The sequence below is a fragment of the Podarcis liolepis genome, assembly GCF_965112155.1.
Source record: "Podarcis liolepis genome assembly, chromosome: 2".
Classification (NCBI taxonomy): domain Eukaryota; kingdom Metazoa; phylum Chordata; class Lepidosauria; order Squamata; family Lacertidae; genus Podarcis; species Podarcis liolepis.
Genome location: NC_139555.1, coordinates 104,014,268 through 104,026,297, shown reverse-complemented (window position 1 = coordinate 104,026,297; position 12,030 = coordinate 104,014,268). Strand labels below are relative to the sequence as shown.

General features: G+C 46.9%; 1 protein-coding gene and 1 long non-coding RNA gene across 2 annotated transcripts in view; one reads left to right on the top strand and one right to left on the bottom strand.

Annotated features, from left to right (window-relative positions):
- The window catches only part of LOC310702212, a 610,091-nt gene that overhangs the window by 106,934 nt on the left and 491,127 nt on the right, over window positions 1-12,030 (top strand). The gene's annotated exons all lie outside the window — the stretch shown is intronic.
- Window positions 9,320-12,030, bottom strand: part of FAM3D (FAM3 metabolism regulating signaling molecule D) — a 39,223-nt gene continuing 36,512 nt past the window's right edge. Inside the window, exon 10 of the mRNA XM_083493509.1 lies at window positions 9,320-11,354. Coding sequence (XP_083349635.1) covers window positions 11,265-11,354 — 90 coding nt within the window. The 3' untranslated portion in view covers window positions 9,320-11,264. The remainder of the gene's footprint in view (window positions 11,355-12,030) is intronic.

The window sequence follows — 12,030 nt, the reverse complement described above, 5'->3', positions numbered from 1 at the left end:
TACGCTTCAGGTAACCCAGAAATAGTACCTCGGGTTAGGAACTTTGCTTCAGGATGAGAACAGAAATCATGCTCTGGCAGCGCGGCAGCAGCAGGAGGCCCCATTAGCTAAAGTGGTGCTTCAGGTTAAGTGGTGCTTCAGTTTCAGGTTAAGAATGGACCTCCGGAATGAATTAAGTACTTAACCTGAGGTACCACTGTACTGGCTAAGGGAGCCGACATTTGTTCACAGACTGTTTTTCCGGGTCATTTGGCCAGCATGACTATGCCGCTCCTGGTGAAACCAGAGCAGCGCACAGAAACGCCGTTTACCTTCCCACCGGAGTGGTACCTATTTATCTACTTGCACTTTGACGTGCTTTCGAACTGCTAGGTTGGCAGGAGCAGGAACCGAACAACAGGAGCTTACCCCGTCACAGGGAATCGAACCGCCGACCTTCTGATCGGCAAGCCCTAGGCTCAGTGGTTTACACCACAGCGCCACCCGCGTCCCTAGTGGTAGGATGGTAGGATGTCCCTATTTTCATTCGATAAACGTTGAAAAGTATCGAGTTATGAGACCCCCAAGCCATATGAAGGCTGTATAGGGAAGTTTTAAAATGTTTAATGTTTAATCATGTTTTTATATATGTTTTATACATATATATTTTATATATGTATGTATATGTATATGTTTTATACATCCCTATTTTCATCAGAGAAATGTTGGAGGGTATGGGATAGGGTGCTATATGACTGAGAATAAGCAGGAGAAATGAAGCATAAATTCCTACCACCTCTGACCATTGGGCTAAACCAGCTGGGGATGATGGGAGTTGTAGTCCGACAACATCTAGGGACCCAAGGGTGAAGAACACTGACTTCAAGAAAGTAACACTGGAGTGAGTGTGGTGAAAGAAGTTAGGGTTGGATGAATCTGTCAGTTAGGGCTTACTCCCAAGTAAGTGTGCACAGGATTGCATTCTAAGATGCATGAATATGAGAGAGTTTAGTGTGCTGTGTTATCTTAAATATCTAATGCATCATACAATTCTCTGTTATCGATCCCCAGATCCATACCCTACTCCACAAACTATACAGTTCTCTGTGGAAGGAGAGAATGACTACAAAACAGTTTCAGTATGTATGAGGGTGAAACTTGTGGATACTGCTAAATGCACCGCAATCTCTGAGCAGTGATATGTTTCTGGGGTTCCAGCATCTACCATGGAACTGATTTTATTATAAAGTCACCGGAGACTGAAGTTCCAGAAAAGAAGCATCATCTGCTTATTAACAATGATTCCTTGACAACATGCTGATATGTCTAGATCAAGTTGGTAAAATTGATTCAGAAAACACAATATTAAAGTTACAGATAACAATATTAAAGTTGAGAGTTACAAATTGCAATATAAATAAGAACATAATAAACATAAGAAATGACGAATACTGGTGGAGGGAAGTCACGTAGGTGTAACATTTATGTTAGTATTTTTGTATTGTCGGTATTTGAATGGTTGCAGTTGTAATGTGTGTGCATTGTATATAATAAAATATTTTTAAAAAACAAAAGCAAAACAATGCTTCCTTGATCTCCTGCCCAGTGGCCACATGAACTGCAGAGCATGACGACAGCCTTAGATTTTTATGTATAGGGGAAGAAATGTTGCACACACCCAGCAAGAATATCTCCCTCCCCGTTCCCTTCAGCAGCAGTGTTCAACCCCTTGCAAGCCTCTTCTTCAGGGGTTGAAGGCCTACACACTCCATTTCACCTGTGCAAGGGTGAACATCTGCCCCCCTTAAAGCAAACAAACTGAAAAGGAGTGAGAAGCAGTATAAATATTACCCGAGACTCTTCTCCATAGTCCTCCCTCTATCCCAATCAGCTTATATGTCAATTGTAATTGAAAAAAGAATTTGCAGGGGTTTCGCACAAGGCCTAAGGCACTTGATGCACTGAGAAAACATGAAGGTCCTTGACAGGTAAACGGTATTAAGAAAGAACGAAGACACCAGACAATGGGATTAGGTCAGATCGGGATGGCAGGCCGCCCTAATAGGCTTTTTGTTTAAAATAACTCTCTCCTTCAAAGTGAAAAAAAGGAGGGAAGCTGAATAAAGATAAGGGACTAGCAGGAGATTTTTTAACACAGAGAGATCAAAGGCATTCTCAATCCATGTGGAGCTGCACCCAGAATACTTCACTATTCAGGGAAGGTAAAGGTAAAGGGACCCCTGACCATTAGGTCCAGCCGTGGCCGACTCTGGGGTTGCGGCGCTCATCTCGCTTTACTGGCCGAGGGAGCCGGCGTACAGCTTCCGGGTCATGTGGCCAGCATGACTAAGCCGCTTCTGGCAAACCAGAGCAGCGCACGGAAACGCCGTTTACCTTCCCGCCCGGAGTGGTACCTATTTATCTACTTGCACTTTGACGTGCTTATGAACTGCTAGGTTGGCAGGAGCAGAGACCAAGCAACGGGAGCTCACCCTGTTGCGGGGATTCGAACCGCCAACCTTCTGATCGGCAAGTCCTAGGCTCTGTGGTTTAACCCACAGCGCCACCCGGAAGTGGTGAGCAAATAGCAATACAGTACTTACTGGCGGACGAAGGTGGGGGCAGGGGGAGCGGTCCGCCCTGGGTGCCATGCTTGGTGGGTTTTTTTGACAAAATCCCCCCAGGCAGATTGGTGTAGTGGCACTTGTACCCCTGGCGCTGGCTGCCGGGGATGCACCCCCCCAGCGGGCGGCATTCGCACCCACCTGGCGGGCAGCGCTCGCATCCCCGGTGTCCAGCGCTGCACACTGGGTGTATTTGTGCGATCGGCAGGCGGTGCTGGCACCCCCGGGATGATCGGCACACCATAGATTGCACCCCCGGGAGGATCAGTGGACCCCCCATGGGTGGATTGCCCTGCCTCTGTTGGCGGATCGCCCTGCCCCCAAGTGTGGGTCATATTTGCCACTCCGGGTGCCCCAGCGGCTTCCTCCACCACTGAGAGTACTTAAAAAGAGAGAGGAAATATCTATGTCCTGCCACTGGCTTGACCAGGACTAAATTGCTTGTTGCTCCACTGTTCCTGGAATTGTCTCCATTAGCAGCTATTTCATCAGGCTGGGCAGAGAGAGTAGTGAGACTGGAAAAACCTCTCTTCCTGTGCTTGGCCAGTGCCAATGGCCAATTGGCTCTTCCTCTCCTGAAGTGCCTCCATCACTGGCCAGGGAACCTGGCTTTCCCTTATTTCCCTCCTTCCTTCCCATCACTTTTCCTCTTTTATCTTGCGTAACAGACACTATTTCTTCTTTCTTTCTTTCTTTCTTTCTTTCTTTCTTTCTTTCTTTCTTTCTTTCTTTCTTTCTTTCTTTCTTTCTTCTATCAATTTGTCATAAAGATAAAGGTAAAGGTAAAGGTACCCCTGCCCGTACGGGCCAGTTGTGTCCGACTCTAGGGTTGTGCGCCTATCTCACTTAAGAGGCTGGGGGCCAGCGCTGTCCGGAGACACTTCCGGGTCACGTGGCCAGCGTGACGAAGCTGCTCTGGCGAGCCGGCACCAGCGCAGTACACGAAAATGCCGTTTACCTTCCGGCTAGAAAGCGGTCCCTATTTATCTACTTGCACTTAAGAGTGCTTTCGAACTGCTAGGTGGGCAGGAGCTGGGACCGAACGACGGGAGCTCACCCCGCCGCGGGGATTCGAACCGCCGACCATATGTTCGGCAAGTCCTAGGCGCTGAGGTTTTACCCACAGCGCCACCCGCGTCCCTTGTCATAAAGATACATGCAAACTAACTAACTAACGGATAGCCATGTAAACATTAGCAGAGCCATACACAGAGCATATTAAGTATAGCTAATGTAGGCACTATTTTAAACTATGAGTGCATTAGCAGAAAAAGTAGCAATAATGAAATAATAAATCCAAATAATAATTGTAAGTGAAGGGTGAGAGACCTGTGGCCCTCCAGCTGTGGTTGACTCCAACTCCCATCAGCCCCATCAGCCAATGTTCAGGGATGATGGGAGTTGTAGTTCAACAGTGTTTAGCAAGCACAATGAAAGTAAATACACATTTCTATTTAAGGCAGTTGAGTTCAGAATTCCTCCCCCCTCCCACTCTCCTGAAACTAATTCCAATTTGATTAAACTTAACCAAAAAGAATCCCATGAGACTAAAATTAATGGAAAACCATTTGTGAGTAGGTTATTTAGGTGTTGTTGTTGTTATTTAAATGTGTTGGTGTTGTTTGGGTGAAAGTATTCATGGAAATACCCCGGGACCATCTTTTCAATATGACCCCAATACTCACAGCATTCCAGATTAGCCAATGAAGTCCCGCTCTCTTCGTTGGCTTTGTGAATCATAGAATCATAACCCCCTACAATGCATGAACTTTTGCCCAATGTGGGGTTTGAACCCATGGCCATGAGATTAAAAGTCTCATGCTCTACTGACTGAACTATCACAGCTACTCCCCACCCCCCTGAAAGATGGATCTGATTAATTGCAAGGGGTTGTCCATGTATTTTGGAACAGGTTATGGAAGCAGAATATAAATTAGTAGTGGATTCATACTTGATCATCCGCACATCATTCCCTATTACAGCATTAGTTGTTCTGTGATGCTTCCCCAATGTTGTACCACTATTGCCATCTGGAGGGCACTCTGTAGCGCAGCAATCGTGGGACAATAAATAAACTGGAACATCAACTGTGGTATGCAAAGTTACAGAACTTCAGAAGGAAGTTATGGAACATGCACCAACTGGAAGCAAAGCAGTATATCTTCCCCAAATCTTTTGATGGCACAAGCAGCATTGAAAGCAGGATCACATATGACTGCCCTGATCCCATCATGAGCACAAATAATCATGGATGTACAATAAAAACAGTGTCCAGAGGGGTCCTAGGTGGGACCAGATTCCACAGAGTGGCTGCTTCTTAAAGCCACGCTACATGTTACACTTATGGTCTGGATAGCTCAATTGGTTAGAGCATGGCACTGACAATGCCAAGGTTTCAGGTTCGATCCCCATGTGGGACAGCTGTGTATTCCTGCATTGCAGGGGGTTGGACTAGATGACCGCTGGGTGCCCTTCCAACTCTATGATTCTGTGATCTGTGCCTTTTCTTTAAGTACATGTGTGGAGGGGGGGGGTGCTATCAGGACAGGACTGCAGCACCCGGGGAGGGGAGCTTTATTCTGAACCCCTCCAATCATGATCCAGACAAAATCCCCCCTCCAGGACCAGACGTCTTGGGGGAAGGAATGCTCCCTTTGGTGCAAATGGGAGCTTTCACCCTAAGGTTCATAGTTGTGCTGTGTGGGGCAGGTGCAGGGAGGGATATTCATCTGGGTCACTGTTGCAGAGGAGAGGGAAGGGACAAACTGTATGACAGCCACCTCCTTTGTACCTGCAATTATTATTATTATTATTATTATTATTATTATTATTATTATTATTATTCCCTTTCTTCTGTGCAATCAAAGTAACATCCAGTTTGGCACTTAAGCCACCCCAATACACCCATCTCAGCTGGTTAATTCCAGTAATGGCTAGCTAGGCACTGCCTTCACATCCAAAGCGGAAACACATAGCGAAAAAGCATTACCTTTTTCCCATGAGCAGCTCCCATGATTTTAAGGAGTTCAGTGCCGTTCCCTGCAGTGGTTTCGATTTAACTCTCCTGGCTTTGGCAATGCGTGTCAGAGAAAAGGCACAACACCGGCCCCCTTTAGAGAAACGGATCTTTCTTATTCTGCCCCGCTGTGCATGTCCCTATGTGCGGACAGACGCCTTCTGCACCCTGCGCTGGAGAAAGGGCTGGTGGTGCATAGCTCCTTGCACTCCCATTCTACTCTCCGAGTAAGAGGGGCAGAGGAGCACCGGGGACAGCAGGCGCTTCAAGGTGATGAGCAGCAAAGTTTCCCCTTGATGGCTTCCCCTGGCATGTCAAGAATTCATTCCCCCCTTCCCTCTCCCCCTTATATACCTAACGACTGCCAGGGGCTACACACAAAGGCCGCTTTCATGCTGTCAGTGCCCAGCTTCTAAGCAGAGTCCCTTCTTGTGGTGGTGGTGGGGAAAAGCCTGTAGAAGATTAGAGTAATCAGACTTGACACAGCAAGATGTCACAGAATGCAGAGCCAAGCTGAGAAGGAATTCAACCTGCGCAGCACAGCTGGGCCTCAGCACTCTGAGCTCCTTCCTTGCCTAGAGGTCTTGTGTCACCCTGTCTTCTTCTCTCCCTCTATCCGTATCCCCACGGCCTTCTTACCTCAATGAAGCTTTGGTGAGAGAGCTTTGGGAAAGGAGCACACGGAGACCCGCTTCTGGAGGAACAAGGTGGCGGGTTCCTGCTGGGATCAATCCTTCTGCGCCACTGAGATCAGGAAAAGCCTGGCGGTCCCTGAACTCTCTTCCCACCCCGCACCCCCCAAATTCTTGCTGCTGCCCACAGAGAAGAAGCTTAAACCATGACGTTGCATAACGTGAAGGCAGCAAGCCATAACCAGGGAGCAAATCAGCCCTGAGCGGACAGGCACAGCCCTCTACTTAATGTGGTTCTTAGCTGTTTCAATGGGACAGTCCTATGCATTGTCTTCGGTACAGCTAACACAGTGGTTTGACTTGACCCCAGGAGACGCACTCCATTGTCCCTCAAGACAGACAGAGGCCAACAGCGCCTATCATCCTCAGCTGCTGTGGCTAATGGTCAGAAAGGATGGGAGGCACCTCCTTGGCTACCCCTAATCTATTTTTTTTGAATGCTAGTTTTTAAAACATGTATATCTGAACTTCATGGTACAGAAGGAGCAGCAAAGGTGGATTAATTGCAATTTTGCAGAAACAATGCCAAAATCAGGGAGCCAAGAACAGCACCGAAAAAACATTATCGGTTACATACAATGAAAGCCTGCCAGAATAAAATGGTCTTTAGCAACTGAGGGAATAGGCTGGTGGTAATTCATGGGGCAAAGGGATTTCATAATTCAGGTGCAGCCACTGGGAAGCGTTTTTCTCTTGTCCCAATCAAAACAAGAGGCCCAGCGAATGGCCTCCCCTTCAGAAGTGGGCTGCGTGTTACTGAAGGAGGCAGTGAAACTAAAACTTCTTCTTCTTCTTTTTTTTATAAAGGGAAGATTTCCACCTGCTGGTTAGAAGATAAAACTGTGTCGTCGTTGAACGATTGCCACCATAGCGTAGTAGAATTCTTTTTATCTTCGGTGCGGAGGATAGGAATATTCATCACCAAGCATTCAATCCAGTTCCAAGTCACTTTAGTTATTTCCACAGAAGCAGTCTATGGCCGTGAGGCAGAAGTAGGTGTACAGCCGCAGCTTTGTTTGATGCCGCTGTCTCAAGGAAAACTCGCAGAAATGAACACCTGCAATAGCTCAAACCTTTGCCAAAATATATTTCAGGCGCACCCACATCAACAAACATGAGGAACAGGTCTACCTTGTCAGCAAAAGGAACTGGAGTGCGGTATATGCGTGAGGATTGCACAATGGGGCTTCCCCCCTTCTTTTCCTCCCATACCCCCATGTGCCCCCAAAACAGTCCTGAGGTTTCCGTCAACATCCCAGAGCAAATGTAGGAGGCTGCCGGCGGGGGTGGGGGTGGGGGAGGGGAATTCCTGTTGCACAAGAAGGCCTCATTTTGTGCTCATAGCAACTTAGTTTAATCCCACCCCTGGTTTCAAACCTATTTCCACTGTCATTTCTGGATCCAATTTTCAAAGGTCTTTGGGGGCAAGATGCTCCCATATTTCTCCCCTGCCTCCCGTTGGACTGCCAGCACCTCTTCCCCTTCCTTATTTTTTGTTTTATTTATTTCATAAAATGTATTTACCACTTGATATATTTTTTTAGGTCTTCAAAGCAGTTGCTATGATGGCCACTGCCTATTCGCTCGACTCACCATCACTTCCAGAGGCAGAAGCCAAAGGATGCACAGGCTATGCTTCCTTGTCCTTGCCTATGCAGAGGGGTTGTCCGAGTAAACAGGCAACAAGGATGAATAGGAGAAGGACCAGGAGGCTCCAGGGATTGGAAGTGGCCCCCTTGCAGCGGTGTGGGCCTTGGCAAGTCCCTGTCAACTATGCTGTCAGGGGTTGAGTCAGGCGTAGGTCAGCAATAAAACAATAAATCACCTGAGGCTCATCAACCCCTTTGCTGAGATGGCACCATGGCCGGCCCAAGATATTTGCGTACCTGAGGCGAACCACAAAATGGCAACCCCATACACACCAGGGAAGAAGGGGAGAGAGGAGCCCAGCAGCCCCTGTAAAGGTGGCATTGTGGGGAGCTGCTGAGGAGGAGACAGATCCGGCCTTCAAACAGCGCATTGAAACCATCACAGCATATTTTGTTGGAAGCCACCCAGAGTGTCTGGGGCAACCTAATCAGATAGGCAGGGTATCATTATCATCATCATCATCACTGCCATCTTTTAGAATTCCTGCTCTATGACTGCAGTCATGGGATTTTTGTCTTTCACATGACTGTATATGTTTTGACTCCACAGAGTGGGAAGTGACGAAGACAGGATGTTTGTGTAACTGTGTTCCGTGAATCTGAAGAAGTGTGCATGCACACGAAAGCTCATACCAAGAACTAACTTAGTTGGTCTTTAAGGTGCTACTGGAAGGATTTTTTTTATTTTGTGTTCCGTGAAGTGGGACTATTGTCCTTTGTTCTTTCTTTCTTTGCTGTCTGATGCTAGAGAGAGAGGGAACCATGTTGCAGTGCTCCGTGTGTGTTTATATGTAAATAAAGTAGATTAGCCAAAATGCTGAGTTGCTGAGGTCTGTTACGCAAGCTGTGAAGACTCTGCGGATCCTTAAGTGTGACGATGTCTGTTGGCATCGGTCACTGTGATGTTTGGGCAGAAGAAAGCTTTTGAAGCTCCCGAACGATCGACCAGGAGGGAGGGAACATGCCAGTCGGGCATGTGTCTCTACCAGGGTCCTACTCGTGTGTAGGCCAAGCTCCTGACACCATCATGGTAGTGGTGGAGGCACAGCTCCTGTGAATCTTGCCACCTGAGGCGGTTGCCTCATGAGTGGGCCGGCCCTGGCCACCACAGGAACAGGATGGGCTCCTCTTAGCTTGGTCAGGCCCAGCTGCTGCAGGCTTGTGCTACTACCGCAAGGGGCAGGGCTACCTATGGCTGTTGCCGGGCAACAACTCCTCTCACCTGCTCATCACTGACCCAAGTGCCAGGAACTGATGGGAATGGGAGTCTAATAACAGCTAGAGGGTCTCAAGCCCCCCCTCTTCTACTAATGTAAGCGAACGCTTGGAAGAAGCAGAAATTACCAGCAATACCACTAGTTGTAAATCTAGACAAACAAATGAAGGATTTTATGAAAGGAGGGTATAACAGAACAAACATTTCATAGCAACGCTAAACACAAGAAAAACTAAAATTATAAAAAGGACTTACTCTTGTTGTTAAGCAACAACCCAAATATTGGAGTGATTTAACCGTATAATGAACGAACTACATGAAGACTGAAGACACACATACCATACAGAGAGCTCAGTCTTCTCAGATCCCCATTTTTATATAATATCTGGCAATATGGCCTATCAGGGAACCAAATGCTGATAAGACAGCCTTCTCCCTTCCCTGCTCACTTACCCACACAGTATTGTATCTAATACAAGTCCTACCTTCAGAGTAGATTCACTGAGATTAATAGACCTAAGTTAATCATGTACATTAATTTCATTGGGACTCGCATTGGACACAACCCAGTATCACTGAGGCCTTGTTGGTTGTGCTGCCATTGGAGGCTGCCTGGTTGGCACTGAGCCATGGCAGGGCCCTTTCGGTAGTGGCACCCCGGTTGTGGAATACCCTTGCTGGTGAGGTACACCTGTTTTCATCACTACTAACTTGAATTTGAAACTCCTGTTTGCTCAGGAGTTGGGTGTCTGAAGAACAGTCTTCCTGGCAACTTGGGTGGAAGTATGTCTTTAATCACAACTGCTTTTAGGATGTTTTAAAACTGTAATTTGTGTGTGTGTTAATATTGTTTCAAAACATTTTCCTTAAAAAAAATAATATTGTGTATCTGTTGCTGCCCTGGGCTCATCGACGAGAAACAGTGGGATATTCAATAAATAATAAATAAATAAATCACTGCCTCCTCCCCTGGCTTTGAAACAAAGGAACCTATGCCCAGCGGGCTGTGATGGAAGCTGCGCGACCATGCCGTTGTGTGTGGGGTGTGTGTGCTTTGTTTCTGAGCCAAAGAAATGACGACAGCAGCGGCAGCAACAGCGACTGGCAAAAGATCCATGTTTGAGGGAGTCCTCAGCCAAGTGCCTTTTAAGGCTCACCTGGCTGTGGGCTGTGGCAGCAGCAGTCGCACTCAGCTCCATGGTGGGCAGCTGCCAATTCCATATCCCACACTGCCCCTGGTGTTGTGCTGCTTTGGGGCGCTATGGGAAAACAAAATGGCCGCCACCTGACACTGACTGGATTAGCAGTTTTAAAAGGGGGACTAGGGACAGGCATTAGTGAGAAGCCCTGCCAGTGAGCCTAGGGCCCTGACAGCTGCCCATGGGTGCTGTTTTCTGGCGCCAGACCTATCCAACTTTTGATTTGCTGCTATGGTAGAGGTAGATAGAGCTGACACATGTCCAAGTTTTGAATTTGCAAAACGTCTGGGGAAAGCCGGATGTATGGCAAGTAGGGTGGTTCATTTTTTAATGCTTTAAAGATCCAAAAAAGCCCCAAAACTTTATTTTTTGGGGTAGATGTTCCCCCCAAAAAGCTCAACAGCTGTCCCCCCCCCAAAAAAAGCTCAACAACTTTGCCAGGATTTTCACTTTTAGGAATATGGCAACCCTAGAGGTAGAACTTAATATAAAAACAGGCCTCACAGCATATCCATAGTGCAGAGGACTCTCTCTCTATAAATATACATACTTATGTGTAAATATTATGTGTGTCTTCAGTTCAAACAACTCTTCTCAAGCTGTTTGCTATTGCTGTTTGAGGGTCCTGGCTGATTCCAAAGGCATTACATAAACCGATTGCTGAATACCTTTCACAGATCCACTTCTTCACCTCTGTAGAATCTATTATTAATACAACCAACAGTGCACTGAAATCCTGCTGGCCCTGTGCTGAAATGAAGCCCTCTGTGTTCAAAACCCCACAGGGCAGAGGGTTGAGTCTGTTCGAATTGGTTCCACCATATCTGAGGCAAAGTGAAAAGTCAGTCAGCTGGGGGCCACCGGTATCTGTTCTGAATTTAGCTCATTGTCATTCCATCTTCTTAGGTACACAGCCCTCCATTTCCAGAAGCTCAGGCCAGCCGTCATACTTGTTTGTCTCCTTATCATTTTTTAGGTGCTGTGGAAAGTAAAATGGAGAGAGCCCGTCAACTATACGCAATGAGCTTAGTACATAAGAATTCCCCTTTACGCTTTTTGCATATGATTGTCAACTGCTGGAGAGCTACACATATGGTTATGCCTTATACTGAATTGAACCACTGGTCTGTCAACCTCCATACAGTGGTACCTTGGTTTATGAACTTAATTCGTTCCGGAAGTCTGTTCTTAAACCAAAGCGTTCTTAAACCAAAGCGTGCTTTCCCATAGCAGTGGGGGACTCAATTTACAAATGGAACACACTCAACAGGAAGCGGAACATGTTCTGCTTCCATGGCAAAGTTCACAAACCAAAACACCTACTTCCGGGTTTGCAGCGTTCTTAATCCAATTTGTTCGTAAACTAAGCTGTTCTTAAACCAAGGTACTATTGTGTTTCGTTTCTATTCTCACTGGCAGAGCAGGTCTTCCTCGTTCCTGCTTCCCAAAAAGATCCTTTAACTGGAGATGTTGAGGGTTAAACCTGGGACTTTCCAACCCTTTCAGGGCACTTCCATGCTGTTGTTTGTCAAATTTAGCATTAATCTAGGAATATGGGAATAGAAACTGCCAAAGAGAGGTGCGAAGTTGTGTAGGCTCTGCTCTGTGCAACAGACTTGTGTTCTCGACTGTCACTTGCAGTGACCCAGCCCCAT